The sequence below is a fragment of the Bos mutus genome, chromosome 3, assembly GCF_027580195.1.
Source record: "Bos mutus isolate GX-2022 chromosome 3, NWIPB_WYAK_1.1, whole genome shotgun sequence".
Classification (NCBI taxonomy): domain Eukaryota; kingdom Metazoa; phylum Chordata; class Mammalia; order Artiodactyla; family Bovidae; genus Bos; species Bos mutus.
In genome coordinates, this window is record NC_091619.1 from 18,380,626 (window position 1) to 18,396,606 (window position 15,981).

At 39.4% G+C, this 15,981-nt stretch overlaps 1 protein-coding gene across 1 annotated transcript in view; it reads right to left on the reverse strand.

Annotated features, from left to right (window-relative positions):
- Positions 1-15,844, reverse strand: part of NUP210L (nucleoporin 210 like) — a 100,271-nt gene extending 84,427 nt beyond the window's left edge. The window contains exons 1-7 of the mRNA XM_005910030.2: positions 14,707-15,844; positions 13,060-13,196; positions 6,893-7,024; positions 5,913-6,006; positions 5,240-5,390; positions 2,793-2,925; positions 1,707-1,865 (exon numbers count right to left, since the gene is read on the reverse strand). Coding sequence (XP_005910092.2) covers positions 1,707-1,865; positions 2,793-2,925; positions 5,240-5,390; positions 5,913-6,006; positions 6,893-7,024; positions 13,060-13,196; positions 14,707-14,903 — 1,003 coding nt within the window. The 5' untranslated portion in view covers positions 14,904-15,844. The remainder of the gene's footprint in view (positions 1-1,706; positions 1,866-2,792; positions 2,926-5,239; positions 5,391-5,912; positions 6,007-6,892; positions 7,025-13,059; positions 13,197-14,706) is intronic.
- Between the last annotated feature and the right edge of the window lie 137 nt (positions 15,845-15,981).

A 15,981-nucleotide genomic window follows, 5' to 3' on the forward strand; every position in this document is an offset into this window, starting at 1 on the left:
GCTGGAACTAAATATCAAATATCTTAGTTTACTTTGTAGTTACTATTGTATTTGTTCACAAATGTCCTAGGCACCTTGAAATGACTAGAGAACAAACAACTCTGAACCAAAACCCCTCCTGAATGTTTTAGACAAATAATATAACAGAATATAACAGCTAATTAACAAATACTATTCTACAAGAAATACTATACCCTTTAAGACTGATAGGCTCTTACTCAGAGTAAGCCTACTAAGCCCTACATAGTTACTCCCTCTCCTACTCTATTACCTTTTCTACTATTTTGCCCTGATTCTCTGCACTCAGCCGCAGTGTCTTCCTTGCTCTTCTGTAAACATGCCAAACATGCTTCTGCCTCAGAACCTTTGAACTTGCTATTTCCTCTTTCTGGAGAGCCTTCACCCAAATATCTGTGTGGTTCATTGCTCAAATGCAGCCTTATCAGAGAGGACTTCCCTAACTACCCTGAGTAAATCCTCAGCACTTAGAGCAATGTTGAGCATATAGGAGAAATATAATAGGTATTTACTGAGTAAATTAAACAAATTAAATATTTGAGATTCAAAGATGCAAAAATAGGAAATATTTCAAAATCAATGCTGAGAATTTTATGAATTCTCTGGAAATTTCAATTTTCTGAGGATTTTAATCTTTATACTGTTTTGTTTTCATTGACTATATTAGAGCTCTAAGTAACTCTCTTTGTTCAATCCTTACAGAGCAGGTTTAGTGAATTTTTTAAAATTACTCTTAGACACAGATGTAAGGAACAGACTTTTGGACCTGTGGGAGAGGTGAGGGTGGGATGATTTGAGAGAATAGCATTGAACCATGTATATTACCATATGTAAAATAGATGATCAGTGCAACTTCAATGCATGAAGCAGGGCACTCAAAGCCAGTGTTCTGGGACAACCCAGAGGGATGGGGTGGGGAGGGAGATTCAGGATGGGGAGACACATGTACACCCGGGGGTAATTCATGTTGATGTATGGCAAAAACCACTGCAATATTGTAAAGTAATTATCCTCCAATTAAAATATATTAATTAAAAAATTACTCTTGCCTCAATTTAACAATTAAGTAGCCACTGCAGACAATACCATCTTTTCTCAATTATTCATGTAAAAACAAGAACAAATTAAATAACAGTTACACAAGTTCCTCCAAAGTCCTCCCCAGTCTCCTATTTATAATTTTTTAATATAACTTTATTTATATTTGGCTGTGCTGGGTCTTTGCTGCCACGTGGGCTTTTCTCTAGTTGCGGTACACAGGCTCTAGGGTGTGTGGCCTTCAGCAGTTGCAGCTCCCAGGTTCTAGAGCATAGGTTCAGTAGCTGTGGTGCACAGACCTAGTTGCTGAGCTGCATGTGGGATCTTCCCAGATCAGGTATTGAACTGTGTCTTCTACATTGGCAGGGAGATTATTTAGTACTGGGCCACTACGGAACCCTGCCTATTTACAATTTATATTATGTTGCACATAAGTTCTGAAGTCAACAGATTCCAAATTCCAACTATTCTTCTGTACCTACCCTTTGTTAGAAACTGTGACAATAATTTATAGTGCTTTTTAAAAGATAGAACCTATGGAAAATAAATGTAGTAGTGTTATAATCATGCTTAACCAGTTATTTTACCAAGGAACATGTCTAGCTTGCTCAAGGAAATATAGATTAGCAGTGAAAACTTGAAAAGGATACTTTTGTGGACGAAGATAAGGTTAGTGTGGCCCAGCTGGACAGCAGTCACCATAGCTGTTTTCTCATCCAGTGAAGCCACTTTCCCAGAAACAGAAATATTACATGAAACTCTGTGGTCTTGCAATTCTAGTGTATAATGTTCCAGGGGAAATTTCACCTCTGTAAGACATGAAAGATACATAACCATAATGAAAGCAATAGACAATAATATATTGTTGGATTATAAGAAGAAGCAGGTCAAAGTAAGAGCAAAATCTGCTTTTCTCTTTATTTCCTCCCAACTATAACGAATTTCTACATATATAGAAATTGAGGGGGACTACTATATGAGTTTATTGTTGCTTATATTCTTAAAACTCAGTAAACTAAGAGTAGGAGGAGGGATCTCCACTAGGAAAGTAAATAAAGGACTAATGTTAATGGAGCAAATGTACACTTTATAAACTGAGCGGGACTTTTGGGATCAGCAGGGTATTAAATTTTTCAGATAACAGAGTTTCTCAATAAACAGCTTTTTTACAAAGATTATTCAAACCCCTTCTATTAACCCCTTCTATTAACTATTAGGTAAAGCTTCTTCCCTTGTCCTAAGTTAGTAAACTTTTGGTTGTTTTAATAGACAATTCAGATGCTTATGGGCACTGAAGCTAAGTAGTAGTTGAACTATAGCATTAGTCTGTTTAAGATATGTGGGCTACCTCAGTCCAGTATTAGCTCAAGTACAGCAATTAAAGAATACAGTTGATCTTTGAACAGTACAGGGATTAGAGGCACTGACACAACCCCCACGCATCGACCTCCCCACGCAGTTGAAAATCCACGTATTAGTCAACCCTCTATAACCCCAGTTGTGCATGCACGCTTTTAGCCAACCAAACATCAGGTAGTACTGTAGTGTTTATTTTTTAAAAATCTGCATATAAATGGACCTGCACAGTTCAGACCCGTGTTGTTTGAGGGTCAACTGTACTTTTATCACAAAAATCTAAGACAGAAGTATTTTGCACATATAATGTGAAGCTGCTTCTCTTGTTAGCAGAAAAGATTTGGGAAATGTTAGTCTTAGGAAAAGCTAAATCAACTTACCTGTCATTCTTCCCTGAACCATTTTTGCAACTCGGTATTTAATATATGCACCTACTAAGAGATAAATATCTTGGGATGGTATAAGAAATATATTCTCCAAAACAAGCAGACGTATCAATGCTGCTGCCACTTTCTAAAAGAAGGAAAAAAAAAAAAACAGAAAGTTTCCACAGGCAAAATCCTCAAGGCTGTCCTCCTTATTAAAGTTCACGTTTATAAATTTCTTCTAAAATATTTTGCCAAGATTAAAAAAATGCTTTCCTAAGCACAGATCATAATTTCAGTTAGCCTTAAAAAGTGATCATGAATATTAATGCAGTGTCAGCTTTCTAAGTCACTTATTAAGTCACTCAAACAAAAAATAGAAAACAACAAGCTTTCTAAACGAGAAGGGTAGGTAAATAAAAAGGCAAGAGTGATAAAATGGGAAAAAGTAAGACCTAACTGTATTGCACTGAAATTCTTTTAACCAACCTCCAGTGAACTGACTTTCCAGATTAAGTTAGTCTGTATCCCTTGTTGAACATATCATTTCTTGTGAAGGCTTACCCAGTACAAGGTTAACAGGCTGCTCTCTAGAATGTCCACATATATGTTCCTGCCACTTGAATTAAATGCTTGCCAAAAGACATTTGTTTTTCTCAACTTTAATAATAATTAATTTAAAAAAAGCATTATATGAAAAGAGTTGTTTTCTATAAAAAATTTAAATGTTTTGAAAAGTTATAGTCAGGACTTCCCTGGTGATCCAGTGGTTAAGAGTCTGCCTGCCAATGCAGTGGACACAGGTTCAATCTGTGGTCGAGGAAGATCCCACATGCTGCGGAGCGACTAAGCCTGTGCATCACAACTACTGAACCCATGCCCTAGAGCTTGTGCTCTGCAACAAAAGAAGCCACCACAATGAGAAGCCTGCGCACCTCAACTATAGAGTAGCTCCCACTCGCCGCAACTAGAGAAAGCCCCAGCACAGCCAAAACACAATGATCTGACTGTGGCTCAGATCATGAACTCCTTACTGCCAAACTCAGACTTAAATTGAAGAAAGTAGGGAAAACCACTAGGCCATTCAGATATGACCTAAATCAAATCCCTTACAAGTATACAGTGGAAGTGACAAATAGATTCAAAGGATTAGATCTGATAGACAGAGTGCCTGAGGAACTATGGACGGAGGTTCGTGACATTGTACTGGAGGTGGTGATCAGAACCATCCCCAAGGAAAAGAAATTCAAAAAGGCAAAATGGTTGTCTGAGGAGACAACCTTACAAATAGCTGAGAAAAGAAGAGAAGCAAAAGGCAAAGGAGAAGAGAAAAGATATACCTATCTGATGCAGAGTTCCAAAGAACAGCAAGGAGAGATAAGAAAGCCTTCCTAAGTGAACAAGGCAAAGAAATAGAGGAAAACAATAGAAAGACTAGAGATCGCTTCAAGAAAATGAGAGATACCATGGGAACATTTCATGCAAAGATGGGCACAATAAAGGACAGAAATGGTATGGACTTAACAGAAGCAGAAGATATTAAGAAGAGGTGGCAAGAATACACAGAACTATACAAAACAGATCTTCATGTCCCAGATAACCACGATGGTGTGATCACTCACCTAGAGCCAGAATTCTGGAATGCAAAGTCAAGTGGAACTTAGGAAGCATCACTACAAACAAAGCTAGTGGAGGTGATGGAATTCCAGCTGAGCTATTTTAAATCCTAAAAGATGATGCTATGAAAGTACTGCACTCAATATGCTAGCAAATTTGGAAAAGTCAGCAGTGGCCACAGGACAGGAAAAGGTCAGCTTTCCTTCCAATCCCAAAGAGAGACAATGCCAAAGAATGTACAAACTACTGCACAAATAAATAAATTAATTAATTTTTTAAATTAATTTTAAAAAAAATAGTTAAAGGCAAGCTAAGGATAAATTTTAAAAAACTTTTTAATTAAGAAAAAAATTAAATAAAAAAAAGAAATTAAAGGATAGCTAAGACGTACTGCTATCAAATTAGGTGTAGGTGAGAAATATAAAAGACTAGGGGAAAATCCTTGAAAAATATATTAGAATTCTGCACTCAAATTGCTTCACACATGTGTAATTTTTCACTCAACCATAAAATAAAATGAAAAAGAAACTAGAAACTAATTTATGCAAGAATAAGTATGTATATTTTTGACCAGTGAATTCGTAGACAAAGAAAAGTCTTGGACCTACATCAAAGGATTAGTGAATAAAATGCAGTTATGTTTTAAGAGAAAATGCCAGTAACATTTGTAATTGTACTTGGGTAATAACATGTTTAAAGAAGACAGGTTTTCAAAAAATGTTTATCCGTTTCAAATAACTTTTTCAATTGGCCTAAATCAATCAGGTTAGAGGGTTTCTATTATAGACAAACATAAGAAACTATTCCATAGGCAAGACTTAATGTCTATAGCACTAAATTTTTACCTTATAGAATGGTTCAGAAATTCGAACTTTTACGATAGCAGCACCAGTTTTAATGCCAGACACCAAAATCATATCTCCCTGTTTCTCTTCTTTTTCCATCTCAGCTATATATGCAGGGGGAGAATATTCTGCTTCAGAGTATCTCAAAATCCTAAAGAGATAAACTTTGTTTCTAGTAAATTATTCTTCTTCCATAAGGCTCTGAGAGACTTTAAACATAGTCTCTTCAATGTCTGTATAGTGTCAAAAGTTTAAAATTTCCACAATGACCAGATAAAAGAGAAGTACTTAATATGCTTCTGGCTAAAACTGTTGTAGGACTAAAACCCAGATTGTCTGAGAGCTATTGCTGGGCATTGAAGAGAAAATTTCATACTAATATCCACTCACTGTATTTCAGTGAGTGTTGATAGCTTGAAAAACAAAAGTGTCAGAAGATATGACAAATAATTGTACAGTTCTGATTTCATGAACTCCTCTGCAGTGACTCAAATTAAGCCATCATCAAGGTACCTACAGCCATGCCATATTTTCCCGTGGTAAATTTATTTGTTCCAAATAGTTCCAGATAGAAAAATGATCAAAACCCACACAAATGACTGCTGTTCAGTGTGCTACCCAAAGGCAGATGTCTCCTTCAAAGTCACATAGTTAGGTTTGGTTTCAAGGTTACCTAATTTTGCTAGACAGTTCTTCTATTGCTGATTCATTATCCCGGGCAATGCTCCACTCAAACACCATCCCTGCCAAACTACTAAAAGTATTTCCTGTAAAGCAAGGCAAAAGCAGATAAGACAAAATCACATGTTCAAAAATATTCAGGTATCTTTAATAAGGGAAATTTAACTAGAAAATTATTTTTAAGCCTCTTTCATTAACAAATAGATGCACTATCATTAATGAATTAAAACACATCTACCAGGAAGACCCCTACACAGAGTAAGTACGGTTGCTGTATAAGCTTTCTGAAAGTGAAAATGACTCAAGCTGGTTAACTGCTGGTTGACAAAATTATGGCACTATTTCTGTTCCTTTCAACATAAAAAGGCCACCTTATAATCTATCTCAGGGTTGACAGTCATCCCTAAATCCTGGTCCCTCTAATAAAAATTTTTATAAAAACTAGATTTGAATATTACTAATATGTTCATTTCTCACATTTTAAAAATTGCTCTTCACTAGTTTACAAAGAAAGAAGCAATGCATTAAAATGGTTTTTTTTACATATTACACAAGTGTAGTATGTGAAAAACAATGTAAAATCAGTCTTAGGAAAGATAAAATTATAAAATTTTCACAGGTTTACATTTAATTCTCTTGGCCTACAGAAAGTAGACTGATCAAAACAGAGATAATAATAAATTCCAAAATGTACTTTTTTTTTTCCCCTCCAAAAATGTTCTTAATTGTTGGGACCATTAGCAGAAGCCCAGTAGCAGAATTTGGATTCTGAACTAGGAAATTTTAATGAAAGTCTGTAGTTAATACATCAAACCACACTCAGAATTGTTAATTCTTCTTGCACATGAACTTCATATGAGAAAATAAACATTATTTCCAACCTACTTTTCTCTCTCAAATTTCTGTTTCCAAAAACTAAACACAAAAGTGTTCATTTTAGGTAATTTTGTTGAATCCTCTGGCATTCGTTACCTTCAGCATCCAATGCCCTCACCATCAGTTCCAGTGGTGAATCATCTACATAGAGTTCCCGAGTTCGAGATATAATTTCAATGCTGTTTATCACATCAACCTTAACATCACACCGCAGTTCATGGTCAGTCACTAAAACGAACCCAAAAACTGAGAATTTAATTCAACAGGTCATGAATCTATTAAATGTTTCATATACTGAGGAGCTTATTCTAAATATTAAGAAAAAGAAAGGCATAATAGTTCCTTTCAACCTGTGGAAGAAAACAGCATAGCAACAAAATATATAAGAGCATCTGTTTACAAGAATAGACACTAGAGCAGTGATTCCCAGACACTGATCTATAATAATGTTTTTATTCACCCATCAAAAAATGAGAATTTTAAAACATAATAAAATTAAATATATTCACTTTATATATTCCCTGGGACTTCCCTGGTGGCTCAGACGGTAAAGTGTCTGTCTACAATGTGGGAGTCCCGGGTTCGATCCCTGGGTCAGGAAGATCCCCTGGAGAAGGAAATGGCAATCCACTCCAGTACTATTGCCTGGAAAATCCCATGGACAGAGGAGCCTGGTAGGCTACAGTCCATGGGGTCGCAAAGACACGACTGAGAGACTTCACTTTCACTTTAAAGGAATATATATTCAATATTACTTTTGAAGTGTTAGAATGCTTTTCCTTTTATGAAATTTTAAGAGTATATTTTTTTAAATGTGTTTATTTAGGAAAGTAAGAGGGTGGCAACCATATGCCATTCCTGTCTGCCAATAAATTTCTCACTTCATTTCTTCCAATTTTTTTTCCTGGACCATGAGATTTTTAGCCTGAGAATCACATATTAGACCCAACTAGGGTTCCACTCAATATGTTCGTTGCTCAGTTGTGCTCAACTCTTTGCAACACTGTAGACTGCAGCCTGCCAGGATCCTCTGTCCATTGAATTCTCCAGGCAAGAATACTGGAGTGGGTTGCCATTCCCTTCTCCGGGGGGGTCTTCCTGACCCAGGAATCAAACCCAGTTCTTCTGCATTGCAGGCAGATTCTGTACCATCTGAGCCACCAGAGAAGCCCAATATAGTCATGATTAACTTCAGAAACACAAATTGAAACAGTACAGAAAGTAGACTTATTTCCATAAAGATGAAATAAGGGTGAAATAAAAATTATTTTGGGGACTTCCCTGGTGGCACAGTGAATAGGAATCTGCCTGCCAACCCAGGGGACACGGTTTCAATCCCCGATCCAGGAAAATTCCACATGCCTCGGAGAAACTAACTCTGCGTGCCACAACTACTAAAACCCACTCACCTAGAGCCTGTGCTCCACGACAAGAGAAGCCACTACAATGAGAAGCCCATGCACCACAACAAAGAGCAGCCCCAGCTCACTACAATAGAGAAAGCCTGTGAGCAGCAGTGAAGACCCAATGCAACCAAAAAATAAATTAAATTTTTAAAAATTATTAAAAAATATTTTGGGACTTCCCTGGTGGTACAGTAGGTAAGAATCTGCTGGCCAATGCAGGGAACAGAGGTTCGATCCCTAGTCCAGGAAGATTCCACATGCCGAGAAGCAACCAAGACCACAGACTACAACTACTGAAGTCCATGTGCCTAAAGTCTCTGCTCTGCAACAAGAGAAGCCACCACAGTGAGAAACTCTTTCACTACAACAAAGAGTAGCCCCTGCTTGCCACAACTAGAGAAAATCTGTGCACAGAAACAATGATTCAGTGCAGCTGAAATATAAATAAATTAAAAAAAATTTTTAAGTATTTGCTGAACAATAACCACATGCTGAGCACAGTGCAAAATGTACTGATCATTCCATTCTATTCTCTCCACCGAAATCACTCAGCTGTCTAAACCCTTTCTTCACCCTTCACGTGAACTTTTATACCTAAAATTTATGCCTTCATCTCCAAACTCCTCTACCTGTCCTGTACCTAAGGTTGAAAATCTAGATATCCCACTACAAAAAGGCATTTTCATATATTCATAGACTACATCTGGAATGATATAGAAAAGTGGTTGTCTCTTGGAGAAATGAGATTAGAGATTTACTTTTCATTATATAACCTTTTCGGGTTTCCCTGGTGGCTCAGACAATAAAGAATCTGCCAGTAATGCAGGAGATTACCCCTGGTTTGATCCCAGGGTCGGAAAGATCCCCTGGAAGGGAATGGCTGCCCACTCCAGTATTCTTGCCTGGAGAATTCTATGGACAGAAGAGCCTGATGGGCTACAATGGGGTCACAAAGTATAGGACATGATTGAATGACTAACACTTTCACTACTTTCACATATAACCTTTCATATTCTTTAAATATTTTATCAAAGAGAGGTAACATCTAGTCAGAACAAAACAAAACAAAAAATCAAAATAAATCTAACACTCTTACCAAATAGAATATGCCCACCTCGTCTCTCACCATTATCCATCTCTGTCACAGTTGAGTAGTAGTGAAAGTCACTCGGTCATGTCCAACTCTTTTCGACCCCATGTAGCCCACCAGGCTCCTCTGTCTATGGAATTCTCCAAGCAAGAATACTGGAGTGGGTTGCCATGCCCTTCTTTAGGGATCTTCCCAATCCAGGGATTGAATCCAGGTCTCCCACACTGCAGGCAGATTCTTTCCTGTTTGAGCTACTAGGGAATTCCCTAGTAGCTAGTGGCTAATCTCTGTCATAGCCACTCATTTTCTCTATTAGACTATCACCAAAAACATCATAAACAAAATCCCAAGCACCTAAACACCAATGGAGTGCTTAAATCTTTTAACCTTTACAGATACCTTATGGTTAGTAGGTAATTCAATATCTGTCAAACAAATGAAGAGTTTCTCTTAAGGCATGCTCTTCCCTTTCAAAATGTCCCTTCCCATTTCAGAGTGCCAGTTTCCATTAAGATAAGAATGCATCTTGTAGAACACTAAGACTGCCATTCATTACTGGGAATCTCCATCATCTATGTACACAATTGTTTTAATAGCAAAATTGTGAAAGCTGATTTGAAAGATAATTTTGGAATATTCACAAGTCAGATGAAACCAAGCTGAGAGCCAGATTTGACATTTCTCCAAGCAACTGTGTGCTCTTTCAACATCAGAATGAATTCATGTAGTTAAGAGTAATTGCATGACTTCCCTGATGGTACAGATAAGAATCTGCCTGCTGCAGGGGGCAGGGGTTCGATATCTGGTTCAAGAATATTCCGTGAGCCACAACTACTGAGCCCATGCTCTAGAGCTTGTGAGCCCCAACTGCTGAGCCCATGCACCTAGAGCCTGTGGTCTGCAACAAGAGAAGCTATAGCAATGAGAAGCCTGTGCACCACAATGAAGAGTGGTGCCTCTCGCCACAACTGGAGAAAGCCCACTCACAGCAACAAAGACCCAGTGCAACCAAAAATAAATAAAATTTGAAAACAGTAATTACATTAAAAAGAGCATATGTGACCAAAGCAACACTTTTCTCATCTTTGTATCCTTCTCTATACACTGTAGCTGCCCTGCATGACACAGTCCTCAAAGATTCTCGTCTTTGAAATCTCGTATTTCATCAACTCCAAGACACTCATTTTTCTGACATTTCAACATCTCTGAAATTAGGGTTTTATCTTATGACTGATGACATCTTAGAACTGTCAACCACCAGGAGTCATAGCATAGTTATCATTTACTGCACTTGTGAGAACTTTAAAAGGGCCAACATCAAACTTGCAGAATGGGTATTAGTAGTTGGAATAAAACATGGTGAACAGTGGTGGAGCACTCTTTCCCCTTGGAACCAAACAGTTAAGGACACAGAGTGGGAAAGATGGCGACTCAGATGTGCTAGAAACCTTCTCAAAGCTGGAGATTAAAAACAGGTCAGCTTTATAAATTGTAAAGCCAACTAATGAGTCCAATACTAATACCTTGTAGGTGGTTTTGGTTTAATTCTTTTAAGAAATGCAACATCACTAACAGTCTCAATGGTACAAAGGAAGATGTTGTGGGGATAAACACAGACATTGATGATTCCCAATCAAAAAGTGATTCAGATGAAGCAAAAATGTTAAATTTTTCTTAGGAATATTTTAACCAGTTAATTTTATTTCCTTTTTATTAGGCTTGAGAGTGATACACAATAAAAATAACCATCTAAGTCAAAAAGAGCCCTTCAATAGGTATAAAGCAAAAATTCTAAGTGAAGAAAAGCAGTTTAGTTGGCAATGTTGTTCTTGCTGCTGCTGCTAAGTCACTTCAGTTGTGTCCGTCTCTGTGCGACCCCATAGACGGCAGCCCACCAGGCTCCCCCATCCCTGGGATTCTCCAGGCAAGAACACTGGAGTGGGTTGCCATTTCCTTCTCCAATGCAAGAAAGTGAAAAGTGAAAGTGAAGTTCTTCAGTCGTGTCCGACTCTCAGCGACCCCATGGACTTCAGCCTTCCAGGTGCCTCCGTCCATGGGATTTTCCAGGCAAGAGTACTGGAGTGGGGTGCCACTGCCTTCTCTGAACGTTGTTCTTAGTAGTACATTAAAAATAGTTATAATAGACGGCATCTTCAATTATATGAAATATGGTATACCAAACATCTTAAATTTATTTTTAATAATACAGTATAGATATATAATTTATCAAAATATTTAAGAGCCACGCAGATATTTCTGACCTATCAATATGAAAATACCAAATGCCAGAAACTCAGGGACACAAATAGCAATTCTTAAGCTGCTCTGGTCTAAAATAGACTAGCATGTGCTTCCCAAATTTCGGTACGTATGAGAATCATCTGGAGAGCTTGTTAAAAACACAGATCCCTGGGACTTCCTTGGTGACTCAGTGGTTAACAATCTGCCTGCCAAAGCAGGGAACACAGGTTTGATTCCTGGTCTGGGAAGATCCCATATGCCATGGAGCAGCTAAGCCTGTGCACAACTACTACTGAGATCGAGTGCTGCAATAACTGAAGCCTGCGCACCTTAGATGGAGAAGGCGATGGCACCCCACTCCAGTACTCTTGCCTGGAAACTCCCATGGACGGAGGAGCCTGGTAGGCTGCAGTCCATGGGGTCGCTAGGAGTCGGATACGACTGAGCGACTTCACTTTTTCACTTTCATGCACTGGAGAAGGAAATGGCAACCCACTCCAGTGTTCCTGCCTGAAGAATCCCAGGGACGGTGGGGCCTGGTGGGCTGCCGTCTGTGGGGTGGAACAGAGTCGGACACGACTGAATCGACTTAGCAGCAGCAGCAGCAGCAGCAGCGCACCTTGTACCCATGCTCCCCAAGGAGAAGCCACTGCAATGGCAAACCCAAGCACCACAACAAATAGCAGCCACCACTCACTCCAACTAGAGAATGCCCTGGCATAGCAACTAAGACCCGCTGAAGCCATAAATTAAAACCACAGATCCCCTGACTCATTCCAGAGATTCTGATACAGCAGATCAGGTGGGGCCTGAGAATTTACACTTCTAACAAGCTCCCAGGTGATGAAGATGCAGATTCATAGATGGCACTAGTACTTGAGAAGTACTAGTTTTTTATTTTATTTATTTATTGGCTTCACTTGGTCTCTGTTACTGCACACGGGCTTTGTTTGTCTAGTTGCAGTGAGCGGGGACTACTCTAGAGTTGTGGTGCTCAGGCTTCTCCTTGTGGTGGCTTCTCTTGTTGCAAAGCATGAGGTCTAGAGTGTTCGGACTTCAATAGTTATGTCATGTGGGCTTAGTTGCCTACGGCACATGGGATCTTCCCTGACCAGGAATTGAACCTGTGTCTCCTGCACTGGCAGGCAGATTCTTAACCACTGGACCACCAGGGAAGCCTGAGAAGTACTAGTCTTTATTCTGCCTTTTGCCTCACTCAAGACCAACCTCAGAACGTAACAACCAAGCTAGTTCTGATAAATAGGTCCTTCCCTTCTCCACTGATTCAACCAACCAGAGTTTCTGCTCTGTGTCAGGCACATTGCCAAGGGCTGGATGTTCAAAAATAAAAAAATTTAAAAAGTTACAGGCTAGGATGCCACAATTAAGGTTTATATTGCAGGAATCCTTTTTTCTACCTTAAGGGGCATTTGAAGCCAACACTGTCTGTGTTAACCATCTACAAAAGACATCAGATTTTTCTACTCCAGGGGAACAGTTACATAGTGTGTTTTGTCTCAACATACCTATCTCTCGAGCAAGAATAACACTGCTGAGGCGTATTGGTTGGGTAGATTCAGCAATGAGCACAGCTTTTTGAGAACATAAGGTGCCATTTTCATATAAAGGTTCAACAGTTACTGCATCATGATGGGTGGAATGCCTGCCAGGATAAAACACTTAAGAGTATGAAATACGAATGTGGGTTAAAATTAACTTTTGGTGGAATATAGGTTCCTATAGTTTTTCCATGTTACATACTACCAGGTGTATTTATAGGTTTTTCTTTAAAATAGAAACATTGCTTAAAGAGGTAAGATTTAAGTGGAAGAGACTGATGAGAACATTTTCCAGCGATCCCTTGTGCCAAGTTACATTCCTTCCTCAGTATTTAAAGTGTCACAATCTTCCCTCAGTATGTAAAAATAGGATTGATGCTGTGTTTCCAACAATGAGAGACCTGGCTTCTCAAACTCTGAGGAATGAATTTCCTCCAATCCTAGAAATTGGACTGTTGCTATCTAAGGTGGAAATCTTGCTAAAATTATGAGGCATGAGTCCAACTCAAAATACAGTTTAAAAAATCATTAATATTTTTGGATGGATGGAAGGAATTGATTGATTCCTTCAATCCTAGATTGACGCCTTCCATCATCCTCAGTCAGGAGATATGTCACAATGGACCACTGTGTAAGCCTGATTTCCTTATACAGACTCATAAAATGGGAGATGAACTTCTTACACTGGAGAAAACTTGGTGCTTCTCTTCAGTGATGGTAAAGGGAAATCTCCAATTAGGATGAGCCCTCTGATACCGTGGAGCCCACTTGAGCTAGGTTCCCTTACCCTTAGGAAACCATACAACCTATGGTTGGGTTCTCTCACGCCAGAGAATCATGTCTTTTCATCCTCAGTCAGAAAGTCATTCCCACCAGAGTTGATTACCCCAAACTTGAGTGTACACTTCAAGAGAGTACTCTCATATGAGGGAGGAAACATATTAATATGTGACAGGCAAATCTTATCTCCACCTAAAATACACCTTCTCACACAAGTTTATACTTCATATTATCTATGCCTCAATTCACTCACCTGTAAAATGGAAAAAATAGCGCTTAATTGATAAGACTGTAAAAACGGAATGAGTTAACACATGCAAAGTGCTTAGTTATGTATATAATAGTTAAGTGTTTTTACACTTAAAACCTCACTTTAGTTTGCAGCGAACTCGCACATCCTAAGCCTCTCTAGCCCCTCAATAAATTTCCTCAGACTTTGGGAACTCCTCGTCCTAGCTCTTAACACTGAAAGTTCTTTGCGGTGGGTAGCCATGGTTGTCTGAGGCCACCAACACAGGGTTTCCTTATACCCTGACAGCTGTTCACATAGTGACTACCCCTCCCAACACATACCATGAGAAAGCCAATCTCACACGTTAACTGCTCATAAAAGGACCCACACATAAGCTGAAAACATCCCACACGAGGGCAGGCCGTATTAGAAGGGCTGGCCCTCCATTCCTGCTGACTTCCCACCCCTGATCCCTACAGGCAAGGCTCTTCAGGATTAGTGACCACACAGTATTCCGGTGGCGTCTTCCGTTCAATGAACCCTTCCCATTCTTCCTGGGTGGCGTGGGGGTGCATACTCTCCGTGATCCCGCCACGCCTCACCAAGTGTAGCAGCCCCGCTGAGCCTCCAGCAGGAAAGGAACCCGGCCTGGCTCCCGGCCAAAGGGTAGCAACACCTGTGGTACATTAAGTTTGTTGGCCAGGGTTCCAAGCAAAAAGAGAAGCAGAAACAGGAGGCCCTGTAGAGTCACGCGGAACAGCCCGAAGCCTCGGGGATTTGGCGACCCAACTGCAGTCATGGCGCCCTTCAACTCCGTCTCCTCGCTTAACTACAGCCGTGCCCTCAGCTCCAATATCAGCCAATCCGCAGGCGTGACGTCAACAGGCGGCCGTACCGCTTGGAATTATGGGAATGTTTTTAGGAAGGGCTCCAACAAGCCGTTATGTTAACTTTAAGGCAGAAACCCAGCTAGCTACCCACTTAAAAGGGCTACCTTCTTAAATATTGGGTGGCAGGCCTTTTTAATAGTAAAGAACAAGCAGAAAAACCTGGAAAATCTCTCCCAGTTAAATTTCTCCTTTTGTTGCCTACTATGGGTTTGACTCCTAGAGCAACCCCCCACCAACTTTTTTGGGGGGCAATAATTTCCCGTCAGCATTGGCCCGTGCATATAAATGGAAAAAATTGTTCCAGTCTCTGGTATAAACAGCTGGACTTTGTCAAGGAAGCTGTGTCATTTTTACTAGTAAGTCAGATTCATGTCCAGCCTCAAGGCCAGAGTGCAGGAAATGCCAGGCACTGGCGTCTCAAAGGCAGCTTTGAAAGTTATCCACTCACACAACCTGTCTGTAAGCAAATACTCTGAGAGGACCTCTTGTTAAATTAACTTGTTTTCTCCAAATATCTAACAAAGTATTAGCTCAAAGGCTGTCTCAGGACAGTTTACTAAAACCACACATATATAGGAGTATGTAATCAGTGTCATATTATTGCAGTTGTTTAGTGAGCAGAGTCCAATAAATCTGGGATTTATGAGAAAGAATAAGCATGACTGTAAAGGAAATACATAGCTGACCCTGATGATGCCAGTGTCAGATTAAAAACGTCTGACACATAAATGTTATTTCTAATCTTTACATTGACCTAAAAATACGTATTGTCTTTATTTTACAGATAATGAAACTAAATGGTTGACATAAGAACACACAACTAGAGATCTAGAGCTGAGTTTTGACCCCAGTTTGGACCACTTCCAAAGCGTGTGTGCTGCGTCAAATCCTACTGCTGCCACCCACAAAGATCTATCTTTACCCAAACTTAGCTCCTGTGGAGAAAGCCCATTTGGACTGGGAAATAAAAGCAAGTACTTCTGAAGG